At 51.1% G+C, this 18,271-nt stretch overlaps 1 protein-coding gene across 8 annotated transcripts in view; it reads left to right on the top strand.

Annotated features, from left to right (window-relative positions):
* TTC21A (tetratricopeptide repeat domain 21A) overlaps positions 1-17,403 on the top strand; it is a 34,622-nt gene extending 17,219 nt beyond the window's left edge. For 2 of the 8 annotated variants that reach the window (XM_045089163.1, XM_013059892.2), the window contains exons 12-29: positions 252-381; positions 2,226-2,383; positions 2,615-2,830; positions 6,823-7,061; positions 8,118-8,190; positions 8,296-8,406; positions 8,781-8,919; positions 9,088-9,191; positions 10,702-10,890; positions 11,988-12,098; positions 12,738-12,819; positions 13,693-13,843; positions 14,082-14,243; positions 14,385-14,577; positions 14,672-14,896; positions 15,348-15,468; positions 15,585-15,652; positions 15,778-15,970. In XM_045089163.1, the coding sequence (XP_044945098.1) occupies positions 252-381; positions 2,226-2,383; positions 2,615-2,830; positions 6,823-7,061; positions 8,118-8,190; positions 8,296-8,406; positions 8,781-8,919; positions 9,088-9,191; positions 10,702-10,890; positions 11,988-12,098; positions 12,738-12,819; positions 13,693-13,843; positions 14,082-14,243; positions 14,385-14,577; positions 14,672-14,896; positions 15,348-15,468; positions 15,585-15,652; positions 15,778-15,855 (2,550 nt within the window). In that variant the 3' untranslated portion in view covers positions 15,856-15,970. Of the gene's footprint in view, positions 1-251; positions 382-2,225; positions 2,384-2,614; positions 2,831-6,822; positions 7,062-8,117; positions 8,191-8,295; positions 8,407-8,780; positions 8,920-9,087; positions 9,192-10,701; positions 10,891-11,987; positions 12,099-12,737; positions 12,820-13,692; positions 13,844-14,081; positions 14,244-14,384; positions 14,578-14,671; positions 14,897-15,347; positions 15,469-15,584; positions 15,663-15,777; positions 15,971-16,280 lie in introns of those variants that run through there. The other 6 variants (XR_006609304.1, XM_045089159.1, XM_045089161.1 and 3 more) reach the window with 6 other exon arrangements.
* The last annotated feature ends 868 nt before the right edge of the window (positions 17,404-18,271 follow it).

An 18,271-nucleotide genomic window follows, 5' to 3' on the forward strand; every position in this document is an offset into this window, starting at 1 on the left:
GTTGTCCCACAAATATTTATCAAGTGCACTAGCCACGTGCCAGATACCAAGTTAGGTACTGGGGACATGATAGCAAGCAAAACCAAGTCCCCGTTCTCTGGAGCTTTTGCTCTAGTCCTCGATGGCACAGAGTGCCATAATAAACACCTGGAATGAGGTAAAATTCCTTCACTGAAATAGTGCTGTCTGAGAGCTTTAGGTGTCTGTCTGGCATGGGGACAACTGTACAGCTAGGCCCCGTGTTCCTCCAGCCCCGGTCGCCAGGACAGCTTGTGTCTCCGCTCCTTAAACAAGTCGCCATGATCCTGACTCCTGTAATCAAAGCAGCACCAGCGCTGATCGATGCACTGTATGTGATGGCTCAGGTCAAGTACCTCTCAGGTGAGTTCCCCCTCCACACACACACACACACACACACCCTCACCAGGCCTGCTGGCATCTCTGGCCTCCAGTCCCCTGAAACCAGCCTGATTTCCCTGGCCAGCAGGGGTCTCTCCCACCCGGCCTGCTGTTGGTGGCTTCTGAGCTCTGGGCCAGGTCATCATCCCTGAACTTCCATTATATACCGGGGCCGCGCTCATGCTGGGCTCTGGGAGTCCTCCAAATAGGCAAAAATTCCCTCACGAGATTTGCATTCTAGTAAGGGGAAATCGACAATAAACAGAATAAGGAAGCACACTGCGTTGTTTGTTAGGACCTAGTAATGCCGTGGGGAAAACTAAAGCAGAGGAGGAGAGGCAGCGGCAGGATTGCAGGTGTTTTAAAGGTGGTCCTGAGGGCCTCATGGGGAGGTGAGACCCCGTAGTCTTAGGGCTTTCAGAATCTCAGGGTGGCCAGAGCAATATCCTTCCAGCATCTTCCATCTCAAGGCCAGGCCCTGGAGAGAAAGAGGGAAAAAGGGAGAAGCCTTCGTGGGAGACTTATTGTCCTCTCTGGGTACTCTCCCCTGGCAGCCTTGTAACCCCGTCTTCCTGGAAGACAAGCTGATCTCTGGTGTGCTGGGGGCTTCCGAAGAATCCCAAATGCCAAGGCATGGATCGGCCTCCGGCACTGCCGTGCATGGGTCATGCTGCACAGAGACCTCCCCACCCCTTCCTCCTCCGGCTTTCCAGTGTTTCTCTGGGTTCCAGGCTTACCCACAGTTGCAGGGGCTCCTGGGTATGAGGCAAGGGCAGGAGCACGCCCCCAGGGATGCTGGCAGCTGCCAACAAGTAGATTTAGGGCCAAAGCCAGGTCTCCAGCTGCTTCAGTTGCCATAGTGACACTTTCACACTTCTGCAGCACACAAAGAAGGAGCAGGGAGTCGGGATCCACATATGGACCCTGAGCAGGAGCTGTTGAGAGATGCAGAGGAATGCAGGACCCTCCTACCAGCTTAGTGTACCCCACTATTGGGCTTCCCACTGGGGCTGCAGGGAGACCCCGTACCCCCTAGTGCTAGATCAGAGCTCAGCCTCAGAAACCAATTGCCCTGGAGTTCAGTGCTGACTTGGTTCCTTGTAAGATGAGTGACTTAATCGTCACTGGGTTCCAGTCCTACAGCTAAAAGACATGGATAATACTTCCAATCTCACAGGGCTGGGCAAATATGAAACCCCCTTTCTAAAGATGCTTTGCAGGTGTTGGCCATAGAGCAGATGCTTTTTTTAGTCTGCTATAGTTACCATTATTGTTAGGTTTCACTCTGCTCTGAGGTGTGGGAATCAAGACTTAAGTGTTCCCCAGAGCTTCCACACAGAGCAGTGATGTGACTTAGTGGTCTCCCTGAGGGCTGCAGAGAGAAAGGAGGGGATCACACCATGGTTCGAGTTTCCTGGCTTTTGTCTGGGTCAAAGCACAAACCGTAGTTCTGATTTTAAGATGAGAACTCCAGGGGCGCCTGGATGGCTCAGTGGGTTAAAGCCTCTGCTTTCGGCTCAGGTCATGATCCCAGGGTCCTGGAATCGAGCCCCGCATGGGGTTCTCTGCTCAGCAGGGAGCCTGCTTCCTCCTCTCTCTCTGCCTGCCTCTCTGCCTCCTTGTGATCTCTGTCTGTCAAATAAATCAATAAAATCTTTAAAAAAAAAAAAATGAGAACTCCAAGTGAAACAGGACAGACCCGGGTCAAATGGCCAACTTGGGTATTTCCGGGTAACGGGACTTAGAAACTTCATTCTGCCTTTACATCCTAGGCCCTGGGAGTCCACTGGGTGCCCTGGATGTAGAGGTCTGTTTCTCATTTCTAGGAGAGTTAGAGAATGCCCAGAGCACCCTGCAACGCTGCTTGGAGCTGGACCCTACCTCCGTGGATGCCCACCTCCTCATGTCCCACATCTATCTGGCACAGGGCAATTTCACCATGTGTTCCCACTGCTTAGAGCTAGGCGTCAGCCACAACTTCCAGGTGGGGTCCTCTGTGCCCAGCTGCCCGCTCAGCACCCCTCAGCCCACCCAGCAGCAACCCCCTACTTGCCCTGGGAGGGTAGCCCCAGGCACTCCCTACAGCCTGCAGACCCTTCTGCTGGCCAAAGGCGGGGCAGGCTCAGTGGGCTTCTGGAGCTTTCTCCAGGCTGTGTACTGTGAGTCGCAGCAGCAGCAGCGTGCTGGAGCCCTGTGCTCCTCTCTGCTTCTCTAGGTCCGAGACCACCCCCTCTACCACTACATCAAGGCCAGGGCCCTCAACAAGTCTGGGAACTATCCAGAAGCCATAAAGACCCTGAAAATGATCATAAAATTACCAACTCGGAAGACAGAAGGAGGCAAGAAGTTCCACGGGCCCTCTGTACAGCCCAGCGAGCGGGTGTCCATCTTACTGGAACTGGCAGATGCCCTCCGGATGAATGGGGAGCTGGTAAGAAATGCCATGCTCTCTTCCCTTGGGACTGAGGCCTTTGGAGGTCCAGGGTCATCAACCCAGGCTCTCTGATTCTAGTTATCTGTGCTATTATTTGAGCCTTTATTCATTTTGGAGCACATCATACCCCTGCCTAAAGGCTTCTGTGGCTCCCACTGCCCTCAATGTAAAGCCCAAACCCTATTGTGTCCTGCCTGATCCATCCCCTGCCTACCACACTGTCCCTGTAAAGACATGCATTCAGAGCAGAGAGGCCCATGAGGACAGCTGCAGGTAGCTATGCAGAGGGGACCAGGTAGAGTGCCCATGGATGCCATCATCACACCAAACCTTTATGAACTCTGTCCCCTTGGAGTTTTGTGGTATACAACATGGTCAACTGTATGAGGCAGCCCTGGGGCCTTGAGGGGATGACTAGGCAAAGGCAGGGAGCACCTTAGCATCCTATGCAGGTGTAAAGGAGCATCAGAGAACACAGAGATGGATGATGGGAGCGGGGAAGCTGCCTCCACATGCTCTCTTGGCCCCGCTGACCTCACTCACCTACCCACTTTCCAGAAAGGGGTTTGTCAGCAGAGCTTCAAGACCATTTCTGCGATCCCCCAGTCCTGGGGCATCTGGCCTCCTGTGATGACCCTGCCATTGAGAAGGAAAAGCCCATGAGGCCCTTTCTCCTTAAAGTTAAAAATTGCCCTTGGAGTAAAGATGGGGATGCAGAAGCTTGTTTGTGCTTCCTTCCTTTAAATCTGCCAAAGGGATATAAGAATTGCAAGTGGAGATGGAATCTCCGTCTATAATGAAATTAGGGGAGTGCCACATCCCGAAAAAGTTGATTCAGCTGGTCATTGATTTGACTAGAGACTGAGGGCCAGCTATATGTCAGGTGCCATGTGGGAGTTGGGGATAGAAGAGAGCAGCCAGCAAGGGCCCCGTCCTCTCAGAACTTTACAACCGTGGGGGAGAGAGAAAGAAGGGTGCCTGAGGTCCCTGCATTTGCTTGAAACTTTCTGAACCAGAGATGTGGTCAGCCAGGAAAAGCAGGGGCATTTCCGCTTTTGGAAGGGGAGGACCACAAGACAAGAACTCTCTGCTAAAATGCCTCCTTCCTTCTCTCTGTCCAGACTCCTTTCTAGGAGACATGGGCCAGAGGAAAGTAAGGAGGGAAATGACCAGAAAATCAGTTCTGCCACTTGCTTTTCTAGGATCTGTAGACTGAGCCCTTCCTGTGAACCAGGGGTTCCATCCTGACCCCAGCTTCTCACAGAGTCTACCCCACAAGGGAGGACCCACAGGAAGCTCAAAGGAAATGGGCTTCTGGGCAGTTGTGCTAGGCCCTCTCCCTCTCCAGCCTTGTTAATAAGAAAAGGGAATGAGAATGGCATTTGAGATTGAGCAGTCATCAGAAGGGGTCCAACATGGTAGCTATAGGGAAGGAAGGAGGCAAACAAGGGAGGGAAAAAAGAAGAGGAGGGAAGAAGGGAGGAAAAGTAAGAAGGAAGGAAGGAAAGGATGGGAGGGAATGAAGGAAGGAGAGAAGGACAGAAGGGAGGAAAGAGGAGAGAGGAAACAAAATCACAAGCCAAAGACAAGTGAGGGTTACACTTTGGGAGAAAATATTATACAAAATAGAAGAAATATTTAAAAAAAAAATTTGTGGACTCAATGAAAATAAAAAGAACATGGACTCTTGTAAAAACTAGCTCAAAGCAGAGCACCAGAGATCCACAAAGGGGTTCACTAGCCAAGCTACAGCAAGCAGTAATCTCATTAGTCCCCCGAAAAAAATAGAAAATGGCTGAACCCTTGCTGAGGCTCTCTGATGGGAGAAAGGGTTGAGAAAATCACTGAAGTGATCTGAGAAGATGGCAGATAAGAAAGAAAGAGGCAGATAGCCAGCCAATGCAAAATCACTGTTTCTGCAGAAGGGAGATGAAACGGAACAGGGGACACATCAGAGAGGTACTGGGAGAATGATTCCTTTAGGGGAGACATGAATCAGTGACCCAGAAAGGCACTCTGTGCTGGAGAAATAGCAGTAAAATATTAAGACCAAGAAATATCCTAATAGTAATACCCTAATGAAGTTACGAGAATCAAGGATTCACAATGTCATTGAAGGTTCTGACAATCATCTGGGAAGGCAGCTGTGAGAAAAAAAGAATCAACTTGGCCTCAGACTTTTCCTCAACTATACTAAATTCAGGGAGGTAACAGAACAATACTTATAAAATATCGAAGGGGTTGGGATGTCCCCCAGGATGTCTTTCATATGTGAAAGCAATAAAGGATTCTCTAAAAAATTGAATAACTCCAGAATTATGGTGTTAATTAAAATATTTTGAAAAACCTACTTATCAATATAATGCAGACAACCAAAACACAAAATAAATGAAGTTTTTACAAGTGGGAAAAATCTGAACTGTAAAAGGACGCATAGAACTTATCTAAATAAATCTAAATATAATTACATTGAAATAATTACAGTCATTTCGACTCAAAGCCAGCATAATAGCTAAATTCTTGAAATAAAAGTTATTAAAGTCAAAATAACAATAGTATCCCATAAAAAATTCAGGGAGGAGGATGTGAAGGGAAGGTGAGGTTACTATATGCAATTTTTTTTCCATCTTTATAGAGTGCGAAACAAAAAGTTTTCACAAAATGTTTCTTGATAGAAAGATAGCTCTTGGTAGAATTTTTTTAAAGATTTTATTTATTTATTTGACACAAAGAGATCACAAGTAGGCAGAGAGGCAGGCAGAGAGAAAGAGGAGGAAGCAGGCTCCCTGCTGAGCAGAGAGCCCGACGCGGGACTCGATCCCAGGACCCTGAGATCATGACCTGAGCCAAAGGCAGCAGCTTAACCCACTGAGCCACCCAGGCACCCATCTTGGTAGAACTTAGAAGATTTACACCACATTTTTCAAGAGTTATGAAGAAAGGAAAGCAGAACCTCACATTAGGCAGAAATGAAGCTGAACACAGCAGCATGTAAAAATGAATACAACAACAAAAAAATGAAAACAAAACAAGTTGACAGAAAACCTAAGAATGTATCTGTGATAATAAAATTGTAAATGAAATAAATGTGCCTATTAAATAAAAGAGGCATTGGAGTGGTTTAAACAAGCAAACAGAAGGAACCTTTACTGTCTATATTTCAAAAACCAAAGGACCCAGAATGAAAGTAAAAACATGATACAAACATATGAAGCAAACAAAAAGAAAGCAGAGGTTGAGGAAGAAATGTCTGGTAAGACTGAACCCAAGTCAAAAATCACCAAAATAGGGAAAGGTACTTTGTTAAAGTAATCAAGGGTATAAATATAATGAAGAAATAATTCAAATGGACTTTTATATACCAAATACCATAACATTAAAGTACTTTTGGGGCACCTGGGTGATTCAGTCCTTTAAGCGTCTGCCTTCAACTCAGGTCATGGTCTCAGGGTCTTGGGATAGAGTCCTACAGGGTGGGGCTGGGGGCTCCCTGCTCAGCGAGGAGTCTGCTTCTCCCTCTGCACCCCTCATTCCTGCATGAACGTGTGCACATGCATGCGCTCTCTCAAATAAATAAATAAAAATAAAACATACCTTTGACCAAAAGCAGGAAAATACAAGATGTGTCATAGGTCTCCAACAGGAAGGAATTGCCAACGGACATTGAGGTGCTAAGAATAGGCTGGTTCTTACAGTAACGGGTTTCTGTACCCCCAGGTCTCTGAGCACCTTCCCCCTGCCATCCCCCAGGAACAGTAGTTGTGGACATTGAAGGGCTGTCTCTCCTTTCTGCCACTGGAACCTCTCTGCAGGTGGATGTGAGCCATCCTCCCCTTGGCTTCTGTATAGCAGGATGCTCCCAGCTGTCTCTGTTTCCTTTCTCTCCAGGGGTTAGGAGTGGGAAGAGGGATCACTTAAGTCTCCTCCAAGAGGTTTCAAGTGTGGTGGGTGACAGCTAACAGAGCGTCTTTTGGATTCCCATGTCCCAGCATGAGGCCACTAAGATCATGCAGGACGCCATCAATGAGTTCAGCGGCACACCAGAGGAGATCCGCATCACCATCGCCAACGTGGACTTGGCCCTGAGCAAGGGGAATGTGGACATGGCACTGAGCATGCTGAGGAACATCACGCCCAAGCAACCCTGCTACACAGAAGCCAAGGAGAAGATGGCCAACATCTACCTGCAGACCCGCAAAGACACCCGCCTCTACATAGGCTGTTACCGGTAAGCCCCAGGAGGCAGCACCCTGACAGCCGCATTTCCAGTGTTGGTTTAAGGAGTGTTTCCTCCAAATTGTGTTTCTTCCACCTGGGTCTCCAGTGCACGTCCTCCAAGTGTGTTAGATGCCAAGTACAGAATTTCCTGTGGGTCAGAATTTGAGTGTGCTGAGTCAGTCAGGCCGGCTCATTGCTGAGATCTGAAGACCTGGAACCAAATCTGTCCTGCTTGGCTGCCCTGTATGGCCCCACATTCTGGGGGGAACCACGGGAATGCACTTCTGCCCTGGCTCTGTCTCTGTCTGTCCCTGAAGAAATGTCCAGTGACTTGATGTGGCCAATGAGAGGTGCAGGAGGGTGGAGAGCTGGGGTTAGAAGTCCTATATGATTTGACAGTGGGGGCATAAAAGTACCTTCCCAGCCCCTCCCTCAAGCAAAATTCTGCCTAAGCAATCCAGTGGGGAAGCAGTGCTAGGGGGGTGGGGATGAGGGAGGCAAAGCCAGGAGCAGTGAGAAACCAATGAACAGTGGAGTAACGTGGTCACATGGAGTTTTAGAAAGAGCAGGATAGGGGTGCCTCGGTGGCTCAGTTGTTAAGGGTCTGCCTTTGACTCAGGCCATGATCCTAGGGTCCTGGGATCGAGCTCTACGTTGGGTTCCCCACTTGGCGGGAAGCCTGCTTCTCCCTCTCCCACTTCCCCTGTTTGTGTTCCCTCTCTCACTATGTCTGTCTCTGTCAAATGAGTAAATAAAATCTTAAAAAAAAAAAAAAAAAAGAAAGAAAGAGCAGGATGCCTGCTTATGCAGAGGGGTCTGGGAGGGGGGTGGGAGTTGGGAGTGGAGGCCAGAGGAATGGGTGGAAGTTCTGGCATGTCCAGAAAACAGATGAGGAGAGCCTAGACTAAGGTGGCTAGTGTGCACAGTGGGCTTTCAATGAGTATTGGGTGATGAATGAATGGATTAATGAATGAATGAATGGATTAGTGGGAAAGAAAAGGAGGAGATGGATTGAGAAACATGAAAGATGCACAGGTCTGAGCTAAGTTTTTGTTTGCTATTGGAGGGAACTCTGTGAACATCTGCCTGGTCCCCACACCAGCCTGCTATTGGGTGATGCTTTCATGAACATTCAGGAGGTGAGTGAAAGCCTCATGGCCTTGCCACATGGTCCTCTGATCTCATGTCTCCAGTGGGAGAGAAGAGACAGAGAGAGAGAGACCTCTGGATACTTTCCCCACCAGCCTGAGAAGGCCTTGGAGGTTTATGACGAGGCCTATAGAAAGAACCCACACGATGCATCCCTCGTCAGCAGGATTGGGCAAGCCTATGTGAAAACCCACCAATATACCAAGGTCAGGCTAGGTTGGGGTGGGGAGGTAGGGGTGGGGTTGGGGGAGACAGCCCAGCAGGGAAGAGGGAAGAGGATGTATGGGTAGGAGGGTCAGGATGGGAGGGGAGTTTGGCTGCATTTCCACCCTGAATGATACCCCATTCAGCAGGGAGCTGAATGGGGTATCAAGGGGAGAATTCAGAAGCCAGCCACCGTTTCTCCCCACCCCTCCATATACACCTGCCCAGCTTGAGCCCTCTGCAGCTGGGAGGGCCTTTCCATCTCAGGCTTCTGTGTTCTGCGGGGACACACAGTGGTGGCCGCTGAGGGGAACACGGTGTGAGGCACTCAAGGGTAAAACCAAACCCAATGCCAGTATTTCCCATTTACCCTAAGGCAATTAATTATTATGAGGCCGCCCAGAAGATCAGTGGACAGGACTTTCTGTGCTGTGATCTGGCTGAGCTGCTCCTGAAGTTAAAGAAATTCAGCAAGGCAGAGAAAGTTCTGAAACAAGCACTGGAACATGACTCTGGTGAGGCCATGTCTGAAAGTCTCTCCCCCAGCATACTGTGCCCCCCACCGCCTCCTACACTCTCTTTGCCTGCAGAATGATGCAGGGGTCTTGAACCCAGTTCCCTCCCTCCCCCATCCCCCGCCTCCCAGGGGCCAGAGAACACTGATTTGAGTTTCCATTTTGCAGTCAAGGACATCCCATCCATGATGAATGATGTCAAGTGCTTGCTTTTGCTGGCAAAGGTTTACAAGAGTCATAAAAAAGAGGACGTGATGGGAACTTTGAATGAGGTAATTGACGATAGACAACAGACTCAAGCAAGCTCTTTATCTGCCATTTCCTGATGGGAGCTATAAAAGTAAGGCTGGTCTAGAAGGCTCAAGAGCTGGCCCTCCAAAGAGAACCTAGGTTACACCTTAGGCCTCTGCCTTCCATTTATCCCCATACCTGTGCTCTTCATTGATGGTGCCCCAAAGTGCCTGAAGGCCAGCTGGGCCAGGCTGGAGAAGGCAGGGAGGAGGAAGGTGCCCTCGTCCTCAAGGATGCTAGAGGTGATAATACTCGACAATGCCAGGAGCTCCCAGTCACTGAATGCTCTGTGGTGGATGCTATACTAGGCTTTTTGCTTTCTTATTAATTCTCACGGTAGCCTTTGAGATACAGCACTGGGACGTTCCTGCTTCACAGATGAGGCTCCAAGAGGTTAAGAAATATGCTCGGAATCTCCCTCTCTCTCTCTCTGCCTGCCTCTCCATCTACTTGTGATTTCTCTCTGTCAAATAAATAAATAAAATCTTTAAAAAAAAAAAAAATGGGCGCCTGGGTGGCTCAGTGGATTAAGCCGCTGCCTTCGGCTCAGGTCATGATCTCAGGGTCCTGGGATCGAGTCCCGCATCGGGCTCTCTGCTCGGCAGGGAGCCTGCTTCCCTCTCTCTCTCTCTCTCTCTCTGCCTGCCTCTCCATCTACTTGTGATTTCTCTCTGTCAAATAAATAAATAAAATCTTAAAAAAAAAAAAAAAAGAAATATGCTCAGAATCTCACTGCTAGTAAGTGGTGGAGGTGAGATTGGAACCAGGTCTGACCTGATCCAAACAAAGGTCTTTCCCCACCCAGCTGCCTCGATGGGACACTTCCTGGCCATTCCTGCCATACCTTCCTCTCTCGTTCCAGCAAGGGCATGGTCTGCCACTTGTTGGGCAAAGGGGTGCATTCTGTGGGTGTAAGAGCAGAGCCCACTCTCTAACTGTTGAGATGATTTATGCCCTTGTTTCCCACCAGATTCCCACTCCCTTTTGGCCCTTAGAAATCCCAAAGCTTGACCCTGGTGTCTTTAATCCGTCTTCTTCCGAAACTCCCGGGTTACTCACTTGATCATTTTATGTCGTGGGTATTTGTGAAGGCTGCCTCAGAGTCCCTGCAGGGTAGTATGCAGAGTAAATGCATCTGTCAAAACCCAGCCTGCTCTGAGCACCTACTCTGGGGTTGTGCAAGCGCAGATTAGACAAGGAGACAGCAGGGTGTGATGGAAACAGGTAAACAAGGACAGTACACTGGAGTGTTTTGTTTGGGCGCCTTTGCTTCTACTCCTGCCCCCAAGGCAGAGCCAGTTTGACTCCTGAGTGCTCAGCCAGTGGCCTTGCCTGTCCAGAGTGACCCAGATCTGCTCAAGGGTACTTGAGATGCCCTTTCTGATAATATGCTGACACAGAAACCAGAGCGTGGAGACTGGTTGTGAATTGGCCTGAGATCCAGCACATCAGGCTCCGAGTCTCTGATCCTGACTTTACGGGTCTCCTCAGGCCATGGACCTCCAGTCTCGGATCCTGAAGCGTGTTCCACTGGAGCAACCAGAAATGATCCCCTCCCAGAAGCAACTGGCAGCCTCCATCTGTGTCCAGTTTGGGGAGCACTACCTGGCAGAGAAGGAGTTTGCCAAGGCAGTGCGGTCTTATAAGGATGCCCTCTTCTACTCGCCCTTTGACAATAAGGTGGGGTCCTCAAAGCCAGAGCCTCCCCCTTCTCTTGGGCTGTGATGCCTTGCAGAGTTTCCTGCCTAGGGGCAGAGACCAGGTCCTTTCCTGTGCCTCGCTGAGTACCTGAGGTATAAGGGCCCTGAGACCCATGGTGTGGGGAGCCTGCTCTAGCTGACCGTGGGGCCCTCGAACCAAGTCTGGGAAGCCTCACTTTGGATAGCCACTTGTGGGAGGTGGAGTGGGAAAGACCCTGCCAAAAGTCATGTTAGTCTGGCATTTCTGGGTCCCCCTTGGAGGTGGTGACACAGTGAGAGCTGTGGCTGCCTGGGGTCTTTGGGCACAAACTCAGACTAAGCTTCCAAGGAGGTTTAGGGTCATGAGGGTGGTGTGACTCTCCAGAGAGAGTGGGTGGAGTCCATACTAGGAGAACGGAGAAAAAGCTTAGTGGCCCAGCCATTCATTCATTTAACAATCATTTGGGGCACCTGGGTAGCTCAGTTAAGCATCTGCCTTTGGCTCAGGTTGTGATCACAGGGTCCTGGGACTGAGTCCCACAGGCTCTCTGCTCAGTGGGAGACTGCGTCTTCCTCTCCCTCTGCCTGATGCTCTGCCTGCTTGTGCTCTCTCTCTCTTTCTTTCTGTCAAATAAATAAAATATTTAAAACAACAACAACAACAACAAAACATGTACTCGTTTAACAGATGTCTCAAACATGCCAGGCACAGTGCTAGGCCTGGGAGACGGTGGGCCCAGACCTATCCCTGCCCAAAGACTGCCTCAGGGAGGGGGCACAGATGAGCACATTTGTAGTTCCAGTGCTACACGATATGTGCCTGCATGTGGGTCTGCACACTGTGGGAACTCAGAAGATAGGTACCTGCTCCGCGTCTGGGGCACGGAAGGCAGCCCAGAGATGGTTAGGTCAGAGCCAGAGCTGAAGGAGAGGTACAAGTTATACTTAGTTAGTAAAACACATGGTATGATTGGAGAACTGGTAAAGGAAAAGAGTAGAGCCAGAGACCTAACAGAAGTGGGTGATGAGAGCGGGAGACATTAGCCTCGGAGTTTCCCCTTGACGCTCGCTGGTCCGTTTTGTCTGGTCTTGTCACAGGTGGTGCTGGAGCTGGCGCGACTCTTCCTGCTGCAGGGACAGCTGGACCTGTGTGAGCAGCACTGTGCCCTCCTCCTACAGTCTGAGGAGCACCACGAGACGGCCTCTGTGGTAGGAGCCCCCAACCCCGAACCTTCTGCCTGCCCTCCCCAGGCTCCCTGTGACTCTGAGGGCTGCTTCCCAGCCCTAGAACTCAGTTGCCTGGCTGCCCCACACAACAAGGGCTGCCAGGCAGAGGGGATGGAGTGTGGGGCCGCTGCCCTTCACCAGGTAGGGGTGGCAGCAGGGACCACGTCAGTCTTCTGGGCCCATCCAGGGGGGTGGAGAGGGAACCACACCTATAGCTGGTGAAGGCAAGGGTGGGACAGGTTCCTGGGTTTAAAGAAGAGAGTGGGAAAAACGCTCTCCTGCCTGACTTCTCTCCTCCCTAACATCCAGGCAGCCACCAGGGCCACCCCTAGAAGAGGGAAGCCCGCATTCCACCTCTGCTGCTGCTTGCAGCTGGCAGTTTCCAGACACAGGCGGAGAGGCTAGTTCTGTTGCAGCCTGTCAAAGGGTCCTTCTGGTGTCCACTTACATCCTCTCCCTCTAACCCCAGTCAGGTCTTCCTTCTGGGCTCCTCCTGGGGCCACTTCTCCCAGTGCCTAGAGAAGCTTCCCCTGGAAGTGCTTTCTCACCAGCCCTGCTTATCCCCACCCCTGGCCAGCCTACCCACCAGGGAACTCCAGGGCACTGTGTGTTTTCTGACAGATGATGGCTGACCTGATGTTTAGAAAACAAAAATATGAAGCTGCTGTCGATCTCTACCACCAAGTCCTGGAGAAAGCGCCAGGTAACTGCCTGCATTAAGACTGGCTACAACAGTTCCCACCCTGCAAAGACTGTTCTCCCTTGAGAAGGGTGGGCCCCTCCCCTCCTTCCTGACTGGGCAGAGGAAGCCCCTTCCTCTCTGATTTGTTCCCAGAGCGGCAGGAAACTGATAAAACCTTGATGGAACATGCTGGCCCTTCCCCAGTCCAAGGGGCCAGTTCCTGGTCTCCTGGTCTCAGGCAGGGCAGCATTTGGCACCAGACCCAGGAGAACCTGTCTCTCCCCACATCACAGCCATTGGACTGAATGTGGCTCCCTTCTGAGGTCACAGCACCTGGAGGTGGCTCGAAATTCTCCCTTATGGGTAGCTACATTTCTCCCTCATTGCAGTATCAAACCACACTCTTGCTGGGGCAGGGACCATACCTGATGCTCAGACTAGAGCCCCTGGAGGCCCAAAACCAGCTCTGCCTAGAGGCCTAGCCGAGTGCAACTGTTAGGAGTGCGGATCCTGGAGCCAGATGGCCTATGTCTAACTCAAGCTCTTCCACTCACCAGCTGTGTAACCTTTGGCAGATAACTTCTTTGTGTCTCAGTTTCCTCATCTGTGAAATGGGAAGCATTGGTACCCCGTTGTATAGTTAATATATAGGCAAAGCGCTTCATGCCAGGTACTGTACAAGTGTTAGCTATTATTACTACTTTTCAGTATGATGATGATAATTCTCTCAACTGTGGAGACCAGTGGAGACATTGAGGCTGCTGGGATGTCCAGGCTCAGCCCAAACCAGGCAGTGTCTGCTGGTCCCCTCCCTTCTCCATGCCATCTGGCAGCACCCAGACGGATCTAGCTAGTGGTTAGCATAGCCTGGAGATTTCTGCTTTCTTATTTTAGACAATTTTTTGGTACTGAATAAACTAATTGATCTGCTATGGAGAAGTGGCAGACTTGAAGATGCCCCTGCCTTCTTTGAATTGGCCAAGAAGATGTCCAGCCGCATTCCTTTGGAGCCAGGCTTCAACTACTGCAGAGGCATCTACTGCTGGTGAGTGGAGGGGGGAAAGGGAGGTCAGCATGATCTCTAGCAGGGGGTTCTTCCTAGTGGACACGCTGGGCTTCTGTAGCAATTCAGCGTGCAGATCTGGGGGGGGGGGGGGGGGGGTGAAAAGCAGCGATCCAGCCCTAGTGTGCACAGACTCAGGGAGTGGTCCCTGCAAGTCCCTGCCCTCACTGGCCCTCAGTTTCTGTTTCTGGTTCTTGGGTATTTCTCTTCTCCGCTACAGGCACATAGGGCAACCCAACGAAGCACTGAAGTTCCTAAACAAAGCACGCAAGGACAGCTCGTGGGGCCAGAGTGCCACCTACTACATGGTGCAGATCTGTCTGAACCCAGACAACGAGATCGTGGGCGGAGAGGCTTTTGAGAATCTGGTGGCTGAGAGCAAGTAGGGGCCTGGCTGACCTAGGGTGGGGGTGGGGGCGCAGGGGCAGGACCCTGGGAAAGGAGGGGAGAGCCTCGTGAGCTGCGGGGTCCAGGCCAAGTGAGGGCCCCACGGGTTCCGGGTTCCGGTGTCCAATGGCTGCAGCTCCACCGACAGGAAGGGCTCAGAGCAGCATGGTGTGCGCACCGCGGAGAAGCTGCTGCGTGAGTTCTACCCGCACTCGGCCCGGGGCCAGACCCAGCTGCGACTGCTGCAGAGTCTCTGCCTGCTGGCCACCAGGGAGAAGGCCAACGTGGAGGCGGCGCTGGGCACCTTCATCGAGATGGCGCAGGCTGAGGTGGCCGGCGCGCGGGACAGGCGGCTTGTGGGGCGAGGCTGGGGGCCTAGTGCACTCACGCCAGCTTACACCCCCCCCCCCCCCCCGTGCGCAGAAGGAGAGCGTCCCCGCCCTGCTGGCCATGGCACAGGCCTACGCGCTGCTGAAGCAGGTCCCCAAGGCGCGCACGCAGCTGAAGCGTCTCGCCAAGGCCCCGTGGGCGCTGGATGAGGCCGAGGACCTGGAGAAGAGCTGGCTCCTGCTAGCGGACCTGTACTGCCAGGGCGGCAAGTTCGACCTGGCGTCGGAGCTGCTGCGGCGCTGCGTGCAGTACAACAAGGCAGGGGGCGCGCCGCCGCGGGGACGCCGGTGGAGGCAGGGGGCGAGGGGCGCGTGGGCATCGGGGGCAGAGGAGGTGCGGGTTAGAACTGATGTGAAGAGGCTGGACAAAAGAGGGCACATGCACGCTAAGGAAGATGGGAATGGAACCGGGGGCAGGATCAGGGAGTGGGACCGGGCTAGGTAAGAGGAGGCGGTCAGGGTGGGGCAGCCAAGCTAGATGGGAAGGGGTGTCAGGGTCAGAGCCGGAGAGCTGTGGGGAAAGGGGTCATGCCAACGTCGGGGTAGCCTGGAGGGGGCACACGGTCGACCCCTCGCAAAGGTGGGAGATGCTACTGGAGACCCTGAAAGGTTAGAGTTAATGCAGCTCACCACCATCCTTTGCCCCCCCAAATCTCCCCTCCCCTGTGGGTTGTACCCTGTGCTGGGATGGGGTGTGGCTTTCCCTACAGTCCTGCTGCAAGGCCTATGAGTACATGGGCTTCATCATGGAGAAGGAGCAGTCCTACAAAGATGCAGCCACCAACTACGAGCTGGCCTGGAAGTACAGTCATCACGCCAATCCTGGCATTGGTAAGGCAATCAGCCAAGGTGCATGTGGGTGACCTGGGCACTGGGCAGGAGGACCGAAACCCTGGCTCTTGGGTAGTTAGGGTGCCACTGTCTGTGTTCCCTGTGCCCCTGGACAGGCTTCAAACTCGCTTTCAACTACTTGAAGGACAAGAGATTTGTGGAGGCCATTGAAGTCTGCCACCATGTAAGCCATTGTAAGCCCCTGGGATACATTAGGGGTGGGGTGGGGGGCTGGTGCTGTGGCCTGGTCCTGGTGCAGAGATGGACACCCCCTGCCTGATGCTGCACCCCTTTCTTCCTCTGTCCCAGGTTCTCAGAGAGCATCCTAATTACCCCCAAATCAGAGAAGAAATTTTGGAAAAGGCCCAAGGGTCTCTGAAGCCTTAGCTGTGGTCAGTGGGAGCCAGGGTGGGTGGAAGCCATCAAGCTAAAGAAGTTTCTTGGAGGGGTTGGGAAGTGGGGCAGGGGAGAAGAGATTCAGAATATGATATATTCTTACCCATTTCTCTATTGTGTGTGGTTTATTTGAATCATGCCTCATCTGGTCTAAGGGCATCCCAAAGCTTTGTGTTTTTAAGGCACAAGAGGCACTTTTGCTCTGAGGAGAAGAGGGATCCACCAGCTTAACTTATGCTGGGCTCACTGGGCACCTTCTGTTGGGTTCCATTTTTATTCCAGACTCTGAGGGAGCAGAGGGGAACAAAGAGGTGGTTTGGGGAAAAAAAACAAAAACAAAAACAAAACTCCCTACATCTATTTTCATATTATTATGTTAGTTTATAAATGCCTCCCCTCCTCTATCTGGTCTTCAGACCCCCAGGGCTCAAGAAGAGACTCCTCACAGCATCCTGCCCAGCTGGGACACAGATAGGACGACCAGCTCAGAAGGTCCCACAGCTGAGGCTGTGTGAGGGAGGCCATCATCCCATAGGCTGTGGAGGCCCTTGGCTCACTCTGTCCATACATTCTGTCTCCTTCCCAGGTCCTCCGCTGGCCTCTGCTGCTCCTCACTGGTTTGGGACAAACCCGATTACCCATGACTGGTACAGCCCAAGAAAAAAATAGCTCCCACTTCAGATTTTCTAAAAGACACTGACCAACAGATTTATCCTCCAGAAACCTTTTTCACGCCTTGGAGGACAAAAGCAATGGTCCCTATTTAGAGGAATTATGTTACTTGTAACTGGCAAGAGAGTGGCAGAGGTCACTTTAGCTGCAGCTCCCACCACCTCTCTTCTTGTTTCTCATGATGCCAGTAACAGGCCCGGTTTGGCCTCAGAGGAAGGAACTCTGAACTGGGAGTTAGGACTGTGACCTTCCCAAGAGCTTCTGCTCTGTGGACTTCAGTGTCCCCCTCTGTGGTAGGAAATTAGATGAGATGTGCCTGTCCCCAAAACCATAATACAAATCCCTTCCAATGATATACAGCAAATAGTTTATAGTTTAATAGCCATGTGTTTAAAAATCATTGTTACATAATAGAGAAAAATAACTAGCATGACAAAGTCATGAATTCATGAGTGCTGTTACTCAGAATGGTTCTAACTTTTAAGTATATCAATATAATTGATATAAAGCAAAATACTTAGTATGAGTAGAATACAGCAAAATTTTCAAGAGAAGTTGTCCAGTGATGACAGTTTGGGAACCGGACAGGTAGGGGTCGCGTTTAGAACAGACAGAATTATCCTTGGTGGTGGCTGAGCCTTGTCTTTGTAACACCCCGCTGACCACATGGATGGCCTCTTGATCTGAGTCAGTCATCTGGAATGCTTTCCCCAGCTTACTACCATCCTTCCTATGGGAAACCGGTCCCCTTTACTAGCATCTGCTTTACAATCTGGTTTCTTGGGGTGGCTTGTTGAGAGACAGGTTTGTCTGTATGGAGAATGGTGCTGTAAAGGATTATACATTAATCACATTTTTATTACTGTAGAACCCAAATGGTCTTCATTTATCTTTAAAAAAAAAAAAAAAAAAAGGCCAGGAAGCGATCTTATTGCCCTAGACAGGGAGGGGGTAGGTTCAGTCCTGCCATGGGCTGTGTCCATGGTTTAGGGCCCCGTGGGGGCTTCCCGCCAGGGAACTGGAGTGGCCAGGAGTTGCTGTCCAGACCGCCAGGCTAATCAGAGCAGGGCCTCGGAGCCCTTGGAGAGACCCAGACTTTGAAATCATGCGTGCTGAAGCAAACTCTACAAAGAGTGTTCTCAGCTGAGGACCAGCAGCAGGGAGACAGAGCAATGCAATGTACCAGGATACTCTACCAGGAGAAGCCAAAGTCCTGGCTAAGCTGCTTACAGGGACAGGCTACCCATCACAGGCCAGGCACCAAGCTATGGATCCTCCTCTGACCATTGATGATGAGGCCATGTCCATGCATGTTCAGAGGTAAGAGACAGATACCCAAAGAGTAGCAGAACTGGCAGAGAGAGGATAAAACATAGAGATAGTGGCAGAAACATGAAAACAATAAGGAAGTCACAAACATGCCCCAGGTACTCTCCTAAGTGCTGCGTATATGCGAACTGAATGAGCTTTTGAGACAAGCCGTGTTATTTGCACAGTATTGAGGACACCAAGACCCAGTGGTGGTAAACAGGCAGTGTGATTTGCCTAAGTCACTTTGCTAGGTAGGAGAGCTGGGATTTGAACCTGGCATTCTGGGTCCATGTTCTTACCCCATAAGCCTCAGAGAGAAAGTTAAGGAGAGCCCAGCACAGACCAAAAGGCAGAGAATCAGAGCCAGATCTAGTCTCCTTATTTGGTCTTCCCTTCCAGCACTTTGTATAAATCGTTATTCCTA

The sequence above is a fragment of the Mustela putorius genome, unplaced genomic scaffold, assembly GCF_011764305.1.
Source record: "Mustela putorius furo isolate JIRA1106 unplaced genomic scaffold, ASM1176430v1.1 tig00003834_pilon_pilon_pilon, whole genome shotgun sequence".
In the NCBI taxonomy this organism is placed as follows: domain Eukaryota; kingdom Metazoa; phylum Chordata; class Mammalia; order Carnivora; family Mustelidae; genus Mustela; species Mustela putorius.